The 21,147-nt window shown below is 39.0% G+C and overlaps 2 protein-coding genes across 3 annotated transcripts in view; one reads left to right on the top strand and one right to left on the bottom strand.

Moving 5' to 3' along the window:
- MATCAP2 (microtubule associated tyrosine carboxypeptidase 2) overlaps positions 1 to 21,147 on the top strand; it is a gene marked incomplete at its 3' end in the record, with an annotated part of 126,820 nt that overhangs the window by 25,670 nt on the left and 80,003 nt on the right. The gene's annotated exons all lie outside the window — the stretch shown is intronic.
- The window catches only part of ANLN (anillin, actin binding protein), a 48,171-nt gene that overhangs the window by 20,621 nt on the left and 6,403 nt on the right, over positions 1 to 21,147 (bottom strand). For both annotated transcript variants that reach the window (XM_080818433.1, XM_080818432.1), the window contains exons 3-11: positions 18,407 to 18,721; positions 14,207 to 14,592; positions 12,802 to 13,030; positions 10,717 to 10,907; positions 10,334 to 10,441; positions 5,419 to 5,545; positions 1,979 to 2,089; positions 1,164 to 1,384; positions 128 to 273 (exon numbers count right to left, since the gene is read on the bottom strand). In XM_080818433.1, coding sequence (XP_080674559.1) covers positions 128 to 273; positions 1,164 to 1,384; positions 1,979 to 2,089; positions 5,419 to 5,545; positions 10,334 to 10,441; positions 10,717 to 10,907; positions 12,802 to 13,030; positions 14,207 to 14,592; positions 18,407 to 18,721 — 1,834 coding nt within the window. The remainder of the gene's footprint in view (positions 1 to 127; positions 274 to 1,163; positions 1,385 to 1,978; positions 2,090 to 5,418; positions 5,546 to 10,333; positions 10,442 to 10,716; positions 10,908 to 12,801; positions 13,031 to 14,206; positions 14,593 to 18,406; positions 18,722 to 21,147) is intronic.

The raw sequence follows: 21,147 nt of genomic DNA, 5'->3' as shown, positions 1-21,147 counted from the left end.
TGGTAAAAGAGAGGCTGACAAAAGTCATTCCAAAGTTTTATAGGTGAATTATTAATAACATTATAATACAACTTGCTATATCTAACCATGACCCTTAGTGATTGGATCCCTTCTGAAACGTTCTTACCTGTAAAGAAGATCACGATCTTCAGAACCAATGCTATCACCTGACTCAGCTCGAGGGACACGGGTTCTCTGGAATTTTCCTGGCTTTGGACTTTCATCACTTACACTGCTGTCTTTCAATTCCAATCTCGGTGAGGAAACCAAACTCTGCAGTGAAACACACGAGGTATTAGTAGGTTTTATGGATGACATGAATTCTAAATGATAATTCTGAGGAAATGAAGAAATTCTCTATTATTAGGAAATAAACATCCAATAAGCCAACTGATTCATCATAAAACCAAACCCAACTAAAATAAGTTCCTAAATAGTAAATGAATAAAAGTTCAAAGATCGCTAAAACCGGGGCGCCTGGGTGGTTCAGTGGGTTAAGCCTCTACCTTCGGCTCAGGTCATGATCTCAGGGTCCTGGGATGGAGCCCTGAATCAGGCTCTCTGCTCAGCAGGGAGCCTGCTTCCCCCCACCTCTCTCTGCCTACTTGTGATTTCTCTACCTACTTGTAATCTCTCTCCCTCTCTCAAATAAATAAATAAAATATTATTTAAAAAAAGATAGCTAAAACCTACATCTGCAACTCTCTTAAAAAATATTTCTAATTGCATCAACTTCCCAAGCTGCAGTTATTCAATTTACGGTGATAGCTAATAATAATAGTTGGCTGTCCATGAACGTTAGTTCTCTGTCTGGTGCTAAATACTAATATACTAATGATATAATATTCACATCAGCCCGAACTAGTTTTAACCTCCTTTAACAGGTGAGGGAACTGTGGTAAAGAGGTTGAATAATGTGAGCCAGAAACAGCCAATGGCAGAGCCCACACATCTGGCCTTTTAAACCATGTCATGGTGTGGATTTTATCTAAGGTCACAGGAAACCACCAAAGTATTTTAAGCTCTCTTTTAAGAGAACTGACATCAGTTCCAGAATTCCCCTGGCTACAGAGGGCCAAATCCCCATGTACCAACTAAAACAAAAGGGGGTCCCATTCTAACAGTTTGTATCCCAGGCCTGTTAACATACTGTCTTTCCTTACCTCTGGACTTACCACACCAACTGTCTGTGCTAATGGAGTGAGTAAAGACATCGAGGAGATATTCAGTGCGTCTTCCTGTTCTTCATGGTCCATCTCCTCTTCGCTCTTTTCCATATCTAGCTCACCTTCCACCAGGACATCACTGAAGATGTCATTAATTACTTTTGAACTATTGATATCATCATCATCATCCACACTCATCTCAGTTTCACGTACCACTTCTGAAAAAGATTTCAGTACGTAGATTCTGTGACTCAGATCTTTAAGAATTAAAAGGAGAGCAGAGCAGATCTCATGTTCATGCGCTTACTAAATATACAGTAAAGCATAATAAAGGTTGAAACTATCGAAAGTTGAGTCAATGTTTCGGGTTTAAGAAAGAATATTAAGGAAGAATGCAAATGGCAAGATAACAGCCAAAGGCTTCAGACTCACAAAAAATGTTCTTTCAAGTCACTCTTTTTCTATTGTTGGGGAGTTCCCTTTCACATGGCAGTGAATAATAGGGAAATCACCTAAGGCAGGGATCCCAAATAGTCTTCAAGAGCCACTTATTCCTATAAGAGTGTGGAAGGACAACACATTTCCTTTCCCTGTGAAAGTGAGTGATAGCCTTAATCAGATTTTCACAGGGGTCTATGACCTAAAGATAACTGTTAACAGTGCTATCTCTTTGTGCGAGCTAGAGTATTTCCTAGTTGAAAGAGAGAGAGAGAATATTACAAAATCAGAAGACATTCTGAAATACAGGACACTATATATTTGAATATGTGCTTCTACCAATATACTAATAGGAAATAAAGCATAAAACCAACCAGTCTGCTGCTCGACCTTTGGTTCTGATGTTACTTTTAAAGACTTATCCTCTTCTAAAAACAATGTGATTTTCAAAGGGCTAGACTTCGTCATTTCACATTCAGTGAAACCTAAAAAAAAATTGTAAGAAAAATCATATTAGTTTATGTTAAGAACCTAGAATTTTTCAGTGAAAGAATCTTATGTATTCTTTTTTCTGATTATAAAACTATGTATTTCAAATCTAGAAATGTATAAAGAATCCCCCAAAACAACCGTCCTCTCTTCACATTCCCATTTATCTCTTCCTCCCCAAAGAGAAAGGCAATGTCAATATTACAAGGTTACTGTTTGTTCTTCCAGTTTTGCCCCTATGTATGCAAATATGAACATCCTTCTGTTTATCAGAAAGTAATATATTATGCATTCTGTTCTGCATTTTGTTTTTCACTTTAAAAAAAGTGTCAATAAGAACACTTCAGAGATTAGCAATATAAGGAAACTACCTCAACATAATAAAGGCCACATAGGAAAATAGCTAACATGATACTCAGTAGTGAAAGACTCAAAGTTTTTCCTCTAAGATCAGGAACAAGGCAAGCATGGCCACTCTTACCTCTTCTATTCAGCGCAGCTTTGGAAGTCCTAGAAAGAGCAACAGGCAAGAAGAAGAAATAAAAAGCATCCAGATTGGGGCACCTGGGTGGCTCAGTGGGTTAAAGCCTCTGCCTTTGGCTCAGGTCATGCTCCCAGGGTCCTGGGATCAAGCCCCACATCAGGCTCTCTGCTCGGCAGGGAGCCTGCTTCCCCACTCTCACTCTGCCTGCCTCTCTGCCTACTTGTGATCTCTCTCTGTCAAATAAATAAATAAAATCTTAAAAAAAAAAAAAAGCATCCAGATTTGAAAAGAATTAAAATTACCTCTGTTCATAGAATAAAATACTTAGGGGGAAAAAAGTGAAATACTTAGGAATAAACCTAACCAAGGAGGTGATAGATTTATATGCTGAAAGCTACAAAACATTGCTGAAAGACATTAAATAAGACACAAATAGCTGGAAAGACATCCCATGTTCGTGGATTGGAAGACTTAACATTGTCAAGATGTCAATACTACCCAAAGCAATCTACAGAGTCAATGCATTCTTATCAACAGCATTTTTTTGAGAAACAGAAAAGTCTATCCTAAAATTCATATGGAGCTTCAAGGGACCTTGAACATCCAAAATAATTTTGTAAAAGAACAAAATTGTAAGACTGACATTTCCAGATTTCAGAACATATTACAAGGCTACAGTAATCAACACATTTGGCACAAACACAGATCCATAGACCAATGGAATAGAGAGAATAGACAGCCATGAAACAAAACCTCACATATTTGGTCAAATGATCTTTGACAAGGCTGCCAAGATGATCTGGTGGGGAAGGAAAGTCTCTTCAACAAATGATGCTGGGAAAACTGGATATTCACATGCAAAAAATGAACTTGGACCCTTATCTGACACCATATACAAAAATTAACTCATAATGGATTAAAGACCCAAATATAAGACTCAAAACTATAAAGGTCCTATAAGAAAACATGGAGGGAAAGCTTCACGACAATGGATTTGTTAATTTCTTGGGAGTGATATCAAAAGCACAGGCCACAAAAGTACAAACAGACAAATGGGGCAATATCAAACTTAAAAACTTTTGTGCATCAAAGCATATATTCAACAGAGTTGCAAAGACGACCTACAGAATGGAGGACAATATTATAAATTGTGTATATGATAAGAGGTTAATGTTTGGTTAATATAAAGAACTCCTAAAACTCAACAAGAAAAATAAAATATCCTGATTAGAAAATGGGCAAAGGACTTAAACAGACATTTCTCCAAAGATGGTATAGAAACAGCCAACAAATATATGAAAAGATGCTCAACACCACTAATTGTAAAGGAAACGGAAATCAAAATCACAATGAGCTATCACCTCACACCCCTAAGGATGGCTACTATCAAAAAAAACAGAAAGTAACAAGTGTTGGCAAGGATGTGGAAAAACTAGAACCCTTGTGCTGTGTTGGTGAGATGGTAAAATGGTATGAGTGCTACAGAAAATAGTATAATGGTTCCTTCAAAATACTTAAAATAGATCCACTGTATGATATAGCAACCCTACTACTGAGTCTATGCCAAGAATTAAAAGCAGGGTCTCAAAGAGATATTTGCATACCTATGTCCCTAGCAGCACTACTCACAATAACCAAGAGATGGAAGCAACCAAAATGTCCACTGACAGACAGTGGCTAAACAAAATGTATATATACATGATGGAGTATTATTCAGCCTTAAAAAGGAAGGAATTCTGGTCACATGCTAGGACATGGATAAACCTTGAGGACACTGTGGTAAATTAAATAAGCTAGTTACGGGGATGCCTGGGTGGCACAGTCAGTTAAGTGTCCAACTCTTGATTTCGGCTCAGGTTGTGATCTCAGGGTCATGAGATAGAGCCGCGTGTTGGGCTCCATGCTCAGCGCAGTCTGCTAAAGTTTCTCTCTCCTTCTCTTTCCACCCCTCCCCACTGCACTCCAGGTCTCTATCTCTAAAATAAATAAATCTTTTTTTTTTTTAAAGCTAGTTACAGAAAGATAAATACTATAGGATTATACTTATATGAGGTTTCTAAAGTGGTCAAATTCATAGAAATAGAAAGCAGAATGGTAGTTACCAGGGGCTGAGGAGAGGAGGAAATGGGGAATTGTTGCTTAATGTGTATAGTTTCAGTTCTAATGATGAATAAGTTCTGGAGCTTTGTTCCACAACAATGTGAATGTACTTAACACTACTGAACCATGCACTTAAAAATTGTTAAGATGGTAAATTTTAGTAATGTTTTTTACCATAAATTTAAAAAACAAAAAAATGTTTAAGTGTCTAAGATATGTTAAATGTCATTCCATACAAAGCTCACTTATTGTTTTAAGCAGCTACATAGTATGAGGGGACATGGATTTAGCACCATTTATTTAAACAGTTTTCTGCTGATGGACATTGAGGTCATTTACACTTTATTACTATTCCAAACAGTGCTGCCATTCATCTCTTTGCATATACATCTTTGTGCGGTAGTTTTAAGAATTCAACTTATAGAAACACTTATAAAGAAAATAAATTAAAGAGCATGCACACTCCATAATTCAACAGATCTTACTGAATCTTTCTTGTGGAAAAAAAAAAAAAGAGTTGTACAGTGATTTATCCTCCCATGAAGAGCATGAATTCTGAGTCTGAAAGGAGAACTAAGGAAGAAGCATATTGTACAGCTAGAAATGAAAGAATGAGTAGCAATAAAAAAATTAATCTATCTTTTTACATTAAAGCAGTATTTCTGCTTTCCGATGCAATTTCCAAAACTATAGTAGACGGAAAGCTACATTGTAAGTGGAGCAGAAGTAAAAAATGCTGACCTGTAGGTTCTGTGTCGGAAGGTTTTCCTGGTGTCTGATTTTCTGTCACCTTTTCTGTTACTGGAAGCGATGGGGTGTTTGAAATAGCTGGATGTTTTTTGAGGGGGGTGTTCTGACAGTGAATTTCCTAAAAAAGCAAATGAAGATGTTATTTCTCAACACTACAGATTTTTTTCTTTCTGCATGTTATCAAGTGAAACAAACATGGGTCATAATTCTATATAAACTTCCACAGAACAAAATAATGTATGTGAAAGGTCCCAGCCGTGTTTAGAACACAAGAAACCATTGGTGCTGGCTCAGTATTCTCTGTAATTCCCAGGATATACTTTAAGACACTAGGAGGCAAGAAGAAAAATTTGTATTGGAGTAGTTTTAGATAAACTGATTAAAGTGCAAGCCACATGCAGAGAAAAGCAATTCCCCTAGGCTACTTATCTCATCTCAAACCTATAAAATCTACTGATAGTTCCTACATCAAGATTCCCCTTAACATTTACTCAGTGGGTAAAAGGCAAAGAAAACAAGAACAAAAACAGAATGTGGAAGGAAAAAAAGGAAAGAAAAAGAAAAAAAAAATCACTCATCTGAGTCTTTCTTAATCATTGACAAGGCCGTGGGAGACAAACATTCGTTGTTTTTGAATCATGGGCTTTTGATTAAAGCAATAGAAGAAACAATCAAACAAGAGTAAGAAGAACAGCAACTAATGCTTAATAGAGCCTAATATGCACCAGTCACCTTTCTAAGCACTTGACATTATTGCCTCCCCAATCCTCCCAATAACCCTGCAAGTTAGGTGCTATTACTTCATTCTACTGAAGAAAAAATAGAGACATAGGAGTTAAATGACTTGCACACTCGGCCAATAACTGGGAGGGCCAATTTACAAACTCACATATTCTCATTCCACAACTAGTTCCAGACTATTTTGGCTCTCAAGTTAGAAGGAGCTGTTGATGCACGAACACAGAGTAAACTACCGAATGTTGCGCTGCAGGCCTGACTGTCCCGGGAAGGCACAACTTCCCTACCATCTTCTGGGATACACACCCTGACAGCATAAGGGACAGCCCCTCCCAGCTCCCTAATGGTAATTCCACGCTCTTAGTAATTCTCTCCTCCTGCTCACGCCATCCCCGCTTCTGCAGTTCCAGACGTGCCAACCTCTGGGTGGTTTGTGTAGCCACAAGTACCTTTTCACCAGCATCCTGGCCCCTCAGCTGCATAAATGCTTCCACTTCAAAGACCCCCACCACCACTCCAATTCAGCCGTGCCCTGGAGTCAGCCTCTTCCCTCAAACCCTCCAATCTCTCTAGCTCTCTTACTCAGGAATTCCCACCAGATCCTACTCTTTGGCCTCATGGGGACTTCTGGCCATTTGAAGCTTTTCTTCCTGTCACTCCCACCTATTTTCTTACACCTCCATGCTGGTTAGAGCCTTTAGTTCAACCGCAATCTCACCAATACCTTCAACTCCTTCACCTCAACTATACTTCCATTCCTCATGTCTAGCAAACTCCATCCCTGGAACAACCCACCTTCTCCATGTTTATATCCAGGTTCTTTGGACAGATCCAGAAGACTAGGACTGTATGCTCTCATACCCCCACTTGAGTCTCAACACTACTCCTCAGTCCTTCTCTTTCTGGGTCAGTTCTCTCTCCCATCCTCCAGAGTATCACACCTGTCACCTTCCCTTCCCTAAGGATGAACGAAACAGAGGTAACCAGATAGAAATTCTACCAGTTTTCTGTCATCACAGTTCTAAAATCACTTGCCCCCAAACACTGCTTTCCTTCTTCCTTCTTACCACAGCCGGAACCTGTCTTAATCCTTTCCCTTCATGGTGCTCCGGAGTTCATCCAATCCAGTCTTACCTCCTAAAAGGTTTACCCGATCCTATCAATCAGCATCACTTATTCCTCTATCATAAACCTCTTTTTTTTTTAAGATGTTATTTATTTATTTAGAGAGAGTGCATGTACATGTGCGAGTGGGGAGGGACAGAGGGAGAGAGAGAATCCCAAGCAGGCTCCATACTGAGCATGGAGCCCGACGTGGGGCTAGATCCCATGACTCTAAGGTGACAATCTGAGCTAAAATCGAGTGAGATGCTTCACTGACTGAGCCACCCAGGCACCCTGTAAACCTCTTATTTTTGACATTAAAATTGACTTAAGTCTCTTCAGAAAGAACAAAACAAACACAACCACAACCACAAATTGTACTTTACTTCCTCATCCCCTTCCAGCCATCACCTCCTTTCTCCCTTCCCTTTTAGAATTAAACTTCTGAGGACTGCCTCCACCCTCTGGCCCCGCTCCTCACCCACCACCACCTGAATTCTCCCCTCACCACTTCAATAAAACTGCTCTTGCCAAGAAACAAGCTCTTTCTTCCAAAACCCAGTGGTCTCAGTCCAGTCCACATTTGACAACAGATACTTGACAATAGCAACCATCCCTTCCTTCTGAAAGGTCCTTTCTGCAAAGAGTATCTCTGTGGTGACCACCAGCTTCACTAGGAGTAGGTCAGACTTCAATCACCTCCCTTTGACTCTGGCAACACCACACTCAATCACTTTTTCCTCCCACCTCTTTGCTCCCTCTGTGGGTACCATGGATGAGATCTGAGTGAGCCAGACCCCTAAACTCTGTTACTGTGTTCAGGATGTTCTTTACATGCAAATGTGCAGCCATCCGGGGAGGAATTCGGCAAGTGTAGCAGGAATTATTTAGCACAAAACAGTTTAAGAACTGTTGTCCCCTATTTCCAGGGATGAAGCAGAAAAGCCATGATATGATACACTGGCAACCAAGTGAAGAAGGTGCTTTGAACAGAAGACAGTAATCAACAATGCCAAATGCTGCTAATAGGTCAAGTTAAATGCCTAAAAATTGATTGCTGAAGAGACCCAGTGAATTTGATGAGAAAGTAGCGGTGACAGCCTGAGTGGAGAGATCCAGGGAGAAGGGAGGAAAAAATGTAAGCAGCAAGACATAACTCTTTTGGAAGAGTGAATGAAAAGGAGGTAAAGAAAGGGAAGGGAATAGGGGGTCCAGAGAGTAGTTTTTATTTTAAGATGACAGATAAGCTGTATGCCGATGGGAAGGATTAGCTCATTCATTCCTTCCTTCAAGGACGAATTTATGGAGCTCGTCCTGTGAGCCAAGCACTAAGAACACGGATAAAGACAGATAAGGATAAGGCTCTCCTAGACAGTGGTGGAAAGCAAAGGTGAAACAGTTACAAGAAGATAAACATTCCAGCTGAGGTAAACAACAGGATGACAGGGTGAGAAAAGAGGGGCCCCTGAGGAAAAGGGCCTGGTAAGGGTTTCCAGAGGGGACTGAAGTTTGACCTACTCCTAATGAAGTAGGTGCTCACCATGGAGATACTCTTTGCAGAGAGAAATAGCAAGGCAAAGACAAAGAGATCTGAAAACATGGGTGCATCTGAGAAACTGCAGATAGTCTGCATGACCGGACTGACGCACACACGTGGAAGAGCAGTGAGAAGCCAGATTCCGGATGATTCTAGATGGCAAGCCAAGCACTTTAGACAGTTTTCTGTTGCTAGCTAGGGAGAGTTTTCTAAGGACTTTAAGCAAGGGAATACACAGTTATCTGCCTTTTAAAAATATTTCTTAGGGTGCCTGGGTGGCTCAGTCATTGAGTGCCTGCCTTCGGCTGGGGTTGTGATCCCAGGGTCTGGGGATCGAGCCCCACATCGGACTTCCTGCTTGGTGAGCCTATTTTTCCCTCTCCCTCTCCCTGCTGCTCCACTGCTTGATCTCTCTCTCTCTCTCTCTCTCTGTCAAATAAATGAATAAAAAATCTTTAAAAAAATAAAATTGCTCTGGCAGCAGTGGCTAAGTGGGACAGGAGAGTGGCCAGACTAGAAGCAAGGTTTTCAATACAAAGCTCTGGAAGTGATTAAGGAAACGGCAGACGACACATTGGATGTGTATGTGTTCAAGTGCATGCTAGGGGAAGATGCAGTAATAAGAGGAAGGAGGCAAGGAAGAACTCCAGACTGTTCTAGATGGTGAGGTAGAGAATGAAGCCCTAGGTGAAGACAGGAGCTACATGGAGAATATACTGGTGAGAAGTGCAAAGAGCTCTACCAGCCAACCAGGCCTGGAGTTCTGGAGAGAGGAATACAACATAGCCAGGCACATTAGCATTTCATGAGGACAAAGAAGAGATGTCCCAGGGCAAATAAGAAAACAGGGTTAGGTCAGAACCCTGGGAAACACGATTTGTTAAGCAAGAGACCTGATAAAAACCAAAATCAGTTAAATAGGTCTTTCTTAGAGAATACTGGTTAAATGTATTTTTCTATTTCAACTGGTCCCACTTTAAATATAATTCTATTATTTTTAGCTTAAAAGTATATGCTAATACAGTATTTTGTATATAGTAGGCATGTAAATGAAACACAAAGTAGTTTACAAGTAGGGACTTTGTTGAAAGCTGATTAATGAAATCTGACAGTAAGTGATATAGAAACAAAGAGAAATTTAGGACATAGTCGATGACCTGGAAGGATTGTGGATAGTCTAACAGTATGGCATCTGGGGAGAGTATACCATCATTAATGAAAAAAGTAGATTCCAAGAAACATTTTAGAACTAGCAACTAAGTAGAATACTAAAAGAAATATGAAATTAATTGAAGGTGAGAACATGTTTTAAAATTTTGATTCTAAGTAGGTCATCAGTGAATACCGAATGGGAGAGTATCACAAGAGAAAAGCAGACTGGGTATGAACATTGAAGGGGTTTATGAATGGAAAATGGCATAGTTAAAAGAAACAGGATAAAGAACTGTTTGACAATGCAGGACCACAAGTTAGATCCTGGCACTACTTCCATACCAAGTTCACCCCCATTTTTCTTGTTTACACTACCTGTTTGGTTTCTAGTTGTTTGCTTCTTGAAGTTTCGCCTTTTTCTGCACTCCATAAATTGCCCTTGTCAAATCGGCCACGAAGACATGCTAGTTCTTTCTCACGTTCCTAAAACCACCAAAAGCTCTATTTTATACAAGAGCAAATAGTATGTTTAAGAATAATATTCAGATACTACTAAACTTTGTCTTCAGGTTTGAGATTAAAAAAATCACAATATGCATGGAACACAAGACAATAATATTTCTAACTTGAAATAAGCGATACAGGGAACCAAGATGCTATTTATCTGTCAGAAAGAATGATACCAAAATTCACAATTTGATTTCTAGGTTCTACGCCGAGAACATGTAATGAATAATGTTAAAATCAGTAAGCCAGACCTGCTTGAGCTGTTGTGCTAAATGAGTAGTAGATGAAGATGTATTTTGCTGGAATAATCTTTCTTGGATGGCCCTTGTATTTGGAGTGATAACGGGGGTTCTGTGGGGTGTACTCCGAATGGGACTTTGTTTGCTGTGTTCTTGACAACGCTCTCCAAAACGTTCCAGAAAAGGCTTAATTCCTGCTCCTCCTACAGAAAGCACGCATATTTTGGAGACTATTTAGAATAAGTAGCAATTATAATTTGTATTGAAAAGTTTCTAAAATCCAGTAGGGCTCTAAAATGCTTTGATTCTACTTAGACTACTCATTCGGAAAGTAAACAGTATGAAAACAGTTTTAAAACAGAAATTTACCATATTATTCTATTTAATTCCATGTCTTAAAATTCATTTATTAGATTTAGTTCTTTAAAGAAAGAAGAGCAAGAATTTTTAAAAGGTAGAGTGAGAGGACAGTGGAAATTAGAAAACCCTTCAACTAAATAAGCAGAACCTAAATGACTGGAAATTGACTGTATGTATATTAACAGTATTCCCTTATCACCAAAAGGTCCTAGCCATGATAACCCAACTACTTCTGTTTCTATAGCCCGATTTATTTTATCTTGGTTTTAGGAAGTACAATAGAAAATCTAGGAATTAAATCCTTTTACTCTCTCAAAAGAAAAATTAGAGATTATTGACTTCATCAAGAGATATCTTGATTCTACAAAGTCTTAAAACAGTATTCATTTGAAATAGTATGAGGTACATTTAAAGTAGAACAAATGGGATAGAGACCATAGAGAAAGAGGTTTAATCTCTATCCGAAATCAGCATTTTTCCCCACAGAAGGCCAGACAGTAAATATTTTGGGCTTTGCAAACCATGTGACCACTGTTGTAACTACTCAACTCTGCATTGAAGCATGAAAGCAGCCATAGACAGCGTGTAAATAAATGGGCATGGCTGTGTTTCAATAAAACTTTATTTGAAAAAAAGGTAAAAGGCACAATTTGACCTATAGGCATAGTTTAAAGACTCCATGTGTCACTTTATACCATATCTCAAACTAGAATGCATTAAGAATACAAAGAAACACAAAAATTAAATATCTCTGAGGTCCCAATAACATATACTGGGCATAGCCAATAGCCAAGAATTTAAAAAAAAAAATCCTTCTTATTGATCCCATAAGTCTTTGAAAAATTGAGAGTAACTAGTCCTGGTCCATGTGGGGATTTTGCTATTGTCTCCAGGTCATTTCTCACTTCGGCTCATCTGGAAACTGATTACTGGTTTCCTAGCCATAACTAATGGATACCCACTCTCATTTCTCTGTCTACTTCTCTTTTATGAGGAACTACAGTATCCAGAGAGATTATATTTTTAAGAAATTAAAATTTGGAATTAAAAGTCCTTTCAGAAGCAATTCTATTGAAAAAAGAATATAGTTCAAAATTAACTATATTTCCATATATTTGAACCTTATTTTTTAGTCCTGTGTTTCTCAACCAATAGCATGTGAGGGTAGGGTAACCCAGAAGGTACAAATCCCCACAAGATGAATACAGATTTCCAGAAGCATCATTTTACCTCAGGGGTTAATTTTGAACTTTCACATTTATATGCTCACACACAATATATAAACATACAAATATAATTGGGAGTGGAGTCATTTACACATTCACTCTCCTTTGCTATTAGGGGTGCCTTCATATTGAAGTTTGCAAAGCATTGCTCTGCACTCTTGGTTACAAAAATGTTTCTTCATTATGCCCATACAGTGTGATTTCCAGGTGTATATGCTGTGTCCCCATCAAAAAGCATAGAAGAAAGTATCTACCATGGTCATTCTAGAAAAAAAACCATGTTTAAACTGTTAACAAGTTACAGACTTTTACCAGTAAATAGGCAAGTCCCCACTAATGAATATTCATTCAATAAATTAAGGCTGAATTTGAAGAAGTCTCATTTTATACATTCCCGTGCTTGCCATGTAGACCAACACTGTGCAATTCACAACTGGATAATTAGAATGCTGAGAACAGACACCCTGAAAAGAGTCAGCACTAACTAGATTTTTTTTAAAAGATACATAACCTGATGTTGCTGCTTTGTCTTTAGATTGAGACTGCCGACAAGTTTCTCTATTTAATTCTTCTTTGGGCCGAACTGTCTGGGACACAGTTGACTTTTCAATTGATTTCGATACCTCTGTTTTCAGGGGACTTACAGGAGTTTTCTGAAGTAGCTCAGGATTTTGTCCCTTACAATTTTTAGCATCAGTAATGGCTGTAGTAGAAGATTTCACTGGGGAAGAAGCAGCTTTCTGAAACATGATAACACTTAAGGTAAACTACAATATTCATAATATTGAAAGGTAGTCTTATAACAAAATGAGTTTAATTCTATTTGCTTAGTAGCCTTTATGTAAACTTACGAAAAAAAACATTCTCCTTAATAGATCAAACCAATTTGAAAGGTTTGATAAAAAGTCAACTTTGAAAATGCTATTATTAAAATTATAATATGTAGTTTAGCATGTATAATACACTGAAGAGTAATTTCATATAAGGGGTAGGGTCACTCCCTATTTTAAATAACAATTTCTTTCAGATTATCTCACTAGCACCTTTATAAATTTTAACTGTATGAGACCACACTGCATATTTTTGTATTTTAATTAAGTCAATATTATTTCAACACAATAATATCATGTACTTGATGGCTAACTATAACATATTATTAAGTGTTATGTGCCAAGCATTTTGCTAAAGGTTTTATGCACATTATCTCATTTAATCCTCCCAGTAACCCCTTCTTTCCCATTTTACAGATGGGAAAATAAGGTTTTGCAAGATTAAGTAACTTGTCCAAAGCTACACTTTTAATTATGTGGCAGGGCAGGATTGAATGCAGGTCTATCTAATTCCAAAACCTGGCTCCACATTAAAAACCAATGCTCAGAAATGTACTTTTTTTTAAGATTATTTTTGAAAGTTGATGATGTAATTCATGTGCAAGGTAAAACTTTCAAACATTTCAAAAGGATATATGGTAACATTATCATAATCACCCTTAAAAATCCTGTTCAGCAATTTGCCTTTTGAAAGCAACTTGAGCTACTAGTTTATTACATGTCTTTCCAGAGAAATTCCATATCTTAGATTTATACACATACATAAAACATTCTACAGGGAGAGTAATGTTCAGTGCTCTCCCTGATGACTAAGAGGCGCCATCATTCCATTATTATACACTTTGGAATTATATGAAATTAGTAGAATTTACTTGTCAACAACTAATTTATCTTAGGCTAGGCTAAGATAACTACCAAATTTAGGATTTTTATTTAGGATTTTAATTAACTACCAAATTTAGGATTTTTACTTTCTATGACACCAATTTCTAAAAATAGATACAAACACACTACGTATATGTGATAACATACATAATCACTCATAAGGAAAAAATGATTTCCAAAGGCCAATATTGCATTGCTTACCACAGAGCTGGAAATTGCAGCATTATTCAGAGATACACCCACAGCACTCGAGGATGGAGCTTTATTCAAAGAGGCCTCGCCATCCCTTTGGGAACAGCATGTAGCTTCCTGCTTAACACTGCTGCTATTGATCCTAGCAGATGCTCCACTTGCAGAGGAAAATTTGGATAAACAAGTGGTACCAGGCTGTTCTTGTGCACTGTGTTGCTTTGCAGATGAGTAATTTACATCATCTTCCCACGAGCAAATAGTTGCTGCAAGGTTGGCCAGACGGCCCCTTCTTCCAACTGGAGTTGCCGAGGCATCCGAGAGGGCTGGTTTGGGAGGGGAGGCAGCCCTTTCCTCTGATGGCATTGGGGAGACGACTGAGCTCTCGGGGATATCATCTGGAAATGTTTTCAGAAAGAGACTTAAAACCCGTGTTCAAGAGTTATGCATATGTGTAATACCAAGATCACTCCACTCAGAACTTTTAAGAAAGAGTTAGGAAGTTTAGGAACTAATAAAAAGCTCCTGATTGTATGAAACTACCAAGCTGCTTAAATTTGACAATATCTTTTCAAATCAGATGATACTTCATCCAAATTTGAAAAAAAAACAGGTGAACTTCTTACACCTATTTTTTCTAATTCTTAATGGATTACGAATGCTCAAAGATACCGTACACTTAGGTCATAATTTTAGAATTAATTCATGATGTTACAACATCGCACAATTTAAGATTACATATTCCACAGGCACGTTTTGTTTTAAAATGGATGAGACCAGTGCTGTACAATAGAACTTCCTGCAATGATGGACATGTTCTAGATCCATGCTATCCAGGACAGTAACCACTAGCCACGTTGGCTCGTGAGTGTGGCTAGGGCCACTAAGAAATGTCATTTCATTTCAGTTAATTTAAATCTTAAAAGCTATATATGGCTAGTGTCTACAGTATTGGATAGCACAGAATTAGACTAAAATGTTGCCTACAGTTAATTCATGTGGAGATAGATCTCGAATAGTAATACTTAACTTATGAAGGCCTGTAGGCATAAAGCACATATAGGGAGATCAAAATTCCACAGCACTTTCTACTCCACAAATTCAGTCAATGGAAGAAGTATCCCTCCTACTGTCCAAGCCTTATACTTCTGCCTGAATTCTCAATTCTACCCCTCTAAATCTTCTCTTCTTCTCTGCACATAAATATGCTCCTGTCTCTAGCTCTGTCTTCTCTTCGAGCTAAAAGTAAACACCCTCTCACCAACATACACCCCTTTTTAGCTACTGTCCCTCTAGCCCTAAACAATATTCTCTCACTACTAGACACCCGAACTGGCCTCTGCCTCCCCGGCTACCCTGAAGTTGCCTTCGCTGCTGGCACTAGATGCCACTACACATTGCAGGCCTTGTGTTTCCATTGGTGGCAGCATCCTCTACTGGTTCTGCTCTTGGGCCATATCCTCCATGGGGTCCTTCTACCTACCAACCACCTCCATTTGGCTATCCCCAGGCACCCCAAATAACGTATGTGATGCTGAAACTACCCCAAACATGTTCCTCCTCATTGTGGCCTCTTTCTCCTTCTCCCTTCTCCTCCACCACCACCCAGACATCTAGCCCAGAGATCCTCCTTCCTAAATCTTACAGATCCCACCTCTCCTCTTCACTCCCACTGGCCTTCATCATTCCACACCAGGATTATAACATTAACCTTCTAACTGGTCTTCCTGCTCCCCCTGCTCCAGTCTCTGGCCTATTCAATCCCTTCTCAATTCTGATGCCAGAGTGATCTCTCTACAACATTTGTCTACTTAAACTCTCCCAGTATCTCACCATCACCTCCTGGTTAAATTCCACAGGCTCTAAACCCTGCTGCTTTCTTCAAACTTATCTCTTGCTTTTCTACCAGAAAATATCTACTCTTTATGTCCGTGCTCTGTTTACGTACCTCTGTACTGCTTAGGCATCCTGTTACTTCTGCCTAGGAGACCTTCTCCACGGTCTGAAGCCAGTAGTCCCTCAGTGTCTGGGTCAGTTGTGTCTGCCTTCCCTAGAAAAGCTTCCCTGACCACCACCATCCCTGCGATACCCTTTTGCATACCTCTATCACGTCCCTGAGAATAAGACCTGTCCTCTAAGCAGATGACAGCTTTCCTGTCATATTTTAGGAATGGGCTAAAGAGACCTCTAGCTCTTCTAACTATTCTCTATCAGAAAAGAAGCTTCAGTTAAGTTATATTTTAGTATAATCCCTCATCTAACTGGTTTATTCCCACAGTCCTGGAGAGCATACACTAACTCATTCATCACAAACACTTTATTTTCAAGTTTCAGTGCTTAAAATTAGACAAGCTACGATCCCTTAATGAGATTTACTTTCAAGGCTGAGGTAGGCATTTGTTAACATTTGTTTTCAAAATGTTCAAAGTCACTGCGGCAATGCTTTCTGCCCTACAATATTTATGGCTTTGGCTGTTCTTCTCACCATGCATTATATCATTAAACCCTCTTTCTACTTCCCATAGAGATTTCTTACCAAACAGAAAGGAAACATCCCTATATTTAGGCACATTTACTGATTAGCCTCCCCAGGCATCGTAAAGAAGCACGGTTAGCCCTGCCCACTACCAAAATCACTAGGTGTAAGAGACAGCATGGGATATCTGCACCCTGATCCATACCCGAGAACATTAGGTGGGTCACAGCAGGCAAGGGTTGAGCCCTAGAATCCAACAACTGAGGTTGGAATTTTAGCTGCTGATTCTGGTAAGGAGTCTTAGCCTCTCAGAACCCAGTTTCCTCTTCTATAACATGAACAAAAAAGTGGTATGTATGTTCCAAGATTTTTACAAGAATTAAATGTTATACTATATTAGAACAAAAAATATTTAGAATGCCTAGAACTTTACACAGTAAGTACTGGCTCTTGAAATTACCATCACTGCCAGAAAGGATAATCTTAAAACACTCTGCTGTCCAATACTTACCAAATTTCAGATCAAAGAATTGACATTTATGAAAGACTGCCTAAAATTTATGTTGTCCATACATTTCTTCAGATCACTTGGTCTCAATTCTGGCTATGCACCAGAGTAAAACACAGAGATTTAAAAAAAAAAACAAAAAACATAAGCACACCCCAGGGCTCTAGCACGCTCCTGAGATTACAATCCAATGGTTCAAATATTTCTGTTACACAGGAGTCAGGCTGAGAGCCAAAGCTTAGGAACACTTCCTTGGGTAAGGCCCAGCTGTCACTATACAATTCTGGCTCTCTTTGGAACTGTGTTCACCAACTGAGCTTGGAGCCAGGCCATCTGCCTACCTTGAGTAACCTCACACACGAACTACCTTCTACAAATTCATCTTTGAGGACCCAGGGAGGAAAGTTCTCTTAGGTCTTAGTTCCAGCCTTGGTTCTGCTTTTATCTTATAAATAGTAGTGAAATAACTGATGGTGTATCACCTTCTTGCCTTGGCTGCTAGCAAGTTTATAACTCTGGCAAGTGAGGAGGACCTGAATGCCTGTATTTTACCCTCCCCTTCTTTGTTCTTCCTTCTCTTCACCCAAGAATTTCCTTATTTTTGTTTTGTAATATAGTTCTTTTTGTGAGTCATCTCAAGGCTTTTTTGGTAATGAGATAGGAGACAAAATTGATCACAGAACACATAACCCTGCTGATTTGCTCTTAGACTCTCCATCTGAGTATGAGAACACAGAGACAAGGATTAGGTCACTTCATGGGTTCCTAGCACCCTGACAAACATGTGTCATAGGTGCTCAGTAAATGTTTACGTTTTCTCTCCCCTCTATTAAATAGCATTACATACCTTAACCACTCAAATTTATTTAATTAGTTAATCCACAAAATAGGATTTCTTGCATACAGAGGTAAAGGTCAGCAATGCTAATAATGACGAGGGTATAGTTTGTTCTCTATTGTGACTTATTGTAAATATAATTCTGTTATGAGACCAAGCTTCTGTGAGCTGCTCTAAGAACCTCAGCAGCATCTCCTTCAATGAGAACACAATCAACTGATAAATATCCCATTGATATACAAACTACTTGTAAGTGATGGATACTGAGGAGATAGATAAAACAGAAGCAGTGATCTTTCCTGTGTTAAGTGATACCTCAAATTTGCATCCGACCAAGTTGAATCTTATTGAAACAGATTTGAAGGACCAGGCCATCTGTATCATTCATACCTGTCAGATCATTATTATCCCAATGGCGCCGCTGCTCTGCCAGCTTTTGCATTCGTGTTTTCACTGAGGACCCTGCAGTTGCTTCCAATCTTGAGTTGAGCCCCCTCCTCACGCTGGGCACTGGGACCGGGGCTGCCTCTGCAGCGCTGACAGGAGCAGGTGCTTGCGGCTGCACCTGGGGAGCCGGAGGACTTGGAGGACAGGGTTTTGCAGAAGCGGACTCAACTGGTTTTTCATTTTCCAAGTTAGAAACTTCTACTTCGGTGGTGTCAGAACAGCGTTTCTTTGATGGTGATGGTTTTGTACAAGATTTCTCTAGATTAAAAAAAGGACACCCCCCAAAATTTCAAATTTCTGTAATTTTTCATAGCCTGAAAAACCATCAGTAGGTACTTAACAAATTACTAAAACATGATGTTTCTCTGTTCTCTTTAAATGATTTTCCTTACAACAAGAAATATGTAAAATTCTACTTTCAGTAACTTAGAAATCTGGTATGAGAGATTTCTTTTCTTTCTTTCTTTCTCTCTCTCTTTTTTTTTAAATTTATTTGACAGAGATCACAAGCAGGCAGAGAGCAGGCAGAGAGAGAGGAAGGGAGGCAGGCTCCCCACTAAGCAGAGAGCCTGACGCGGGGCTCGATCCCAGCACCCTGGGATCACAACCCAAGCCAAAGGCAGAGGCCCCAACCCACTGAGCCACCCAGGCACCTCGAGAGATTTCTTTTTAAGCAAACATATAATTTATGGTTTAAAACACCTGAATGGGGATGCCTGGGAGGCCAGCTGGTTAAGCATCTGCCTTCAGTTCAGGTCATGATCCCAGGGCCCTGGGATCAGTCCTGTACCAGGCTCCTTGCTCAGCGGGGAGCCTACTTCTTCCTCTGTCTCTGCCATGCCCCCTGCTTGTGCTCTCTCTCCCTCCCTCTTTCTCTTGGACAAATAAAACCTTTTAAAATTTAATTAATTAATTAAAATAAAATAAAACCCCCGAATGAAAAGATATTCAAATAATATTCTCAAGGTATAGGACTAATACTTTATGTAGTCTTACGACGCTAGGAAATAGGGACACCTGGGTGGCTCAGTTGGTTAGGCCGCTGCCTTCAGCTCAGGTCATGATCCTAGGGTCCTGGGATCAAGTCCTGCATTGGGCTCCTTGCTCAGCAGGGAGCCTGCTTCTCTCTATCTCTCTCTCTCTGACAAATAAATAAATAAAACCTTAAAAAAAAAAGACACTAGGAAATAAAAAGTGCATACACATAGAATAAACATTTTGAGTGATTTTGGAGATCATACAGCCCAATCACCTCATTTTTAGATAAGGAAAACCAAGCACAGAGCAATTATATTACCTTCCATAAAATGACACAGCTAAGGGTCGAAACAGGCTTTCTGTTTTTTAAAACAATCTTCCGTGAACAATATTAAGCAAGGTTAGAAGAGAACCTGCTTGAGGTTTGGGAAAGGCAGGGAACCAAAAAAACAACTCAATTATCTGGTTAATACCAAGCAAAGTTATTGGCACAAATGTTTTCATATTTTTATAACATTTCCTATTTTAAACTGCCATGGACACCTATAAAATAAAAAAGCCTAAAATAAAAAGGAGCTACCCAAACATGAGGCATATTATTTCTACTCAAGAATGAGTTTTAATATATCTCCTGGGAAATTAACATTTTAGAATATAGGAATGTAAATTGCATATGAGGCCAGTATCCCTGGCTGTCTGACCCAGTGTTCCCGCTCTGGCAGTACCCAAAGTTCTGTTAAGTGGGAGCCGTAATGCCCTCAGAGACATCAATCTAATCAAATAGACATTCTGAAACTTTCTCATCTTCTGTAATTCATTTATGGATCTATTTTCTATTAACTCATCTAATGATTTTTTGAAAGTGTTCCTATTTTAACATGCATCACCACTTGGAAATACAGAATTCAATATATTCTTATATAAAACAGTAAATATTTCCACCAAAGCATCAACACATAGTTCCAATCACTAGTTTTAAAGTACATGGTACTCCACATTTCATTGTATAAACTTATGTCACAACGAAAACAGAAAAAGATCCTGGCCTGGAGCTAGGCCTCTGTGTTCCTGACCGACTACCGTATGTATATAATACATATACCCACATATGTAATATACATACCATGTACGTCTGATATATTTACCACATAAATGTAAAATATATACCAAATATATGTGATATATATGGTATTCCCTCTCTTCAAAATGTATAGTTATATGAAAATAAATTCCCATTCCATGGTTAGCTTACAAAATAATCGTGAGCCCGCTCCATGCCCTTATTACTTTTGTAATATTGCTTTTGCCTTCTGTGATGCTCTCTTTCTATATGCATTTTTAAAATTTATGCTAAGGGAAATGATTATCTCCAGACAATTCCGTACTCAGGGAAAAGATTAAGGCAGCTAACTTACTGATACAGGCTGGGGATGCCAGGATTTAGGAAAGAATAAAATAAGTTTCTGGGTGAGTTTAGGTTTGTTTGTTTGTATATTTATTTATTTTTGTCTAATTCACCAGGTCTTAGATTAACCACTTATACCTTGAGCCTAGCTCTAGAGAGCTGGTTCAACAGACAGAGGATGAAAAGGCGCATTAAATTTCAAGCCTCCACAAGCAGGTCTGCCATTTGTTAACCTGCTCGTGCCAGAGACCATCTGAAAACTTGGTAGTCAGCAGTTCTCGCACTGTAGGGGTAGATAAAC

The sequence above is a fragment of the Martes martes genome, assembly GCF_963455335.1.
Source record: "Martes martes genome assembly, chromosome: 11".
NCBI lineage: Eukaryota > Metazoa > Chordata > Mammalia > Carnivora > Mustelidae > Martes > Martes martes.
Note: the sequence above shows the minus strand (reverse complement) of the source record. Positions and strands in the feature narration are given on the sequence as shown.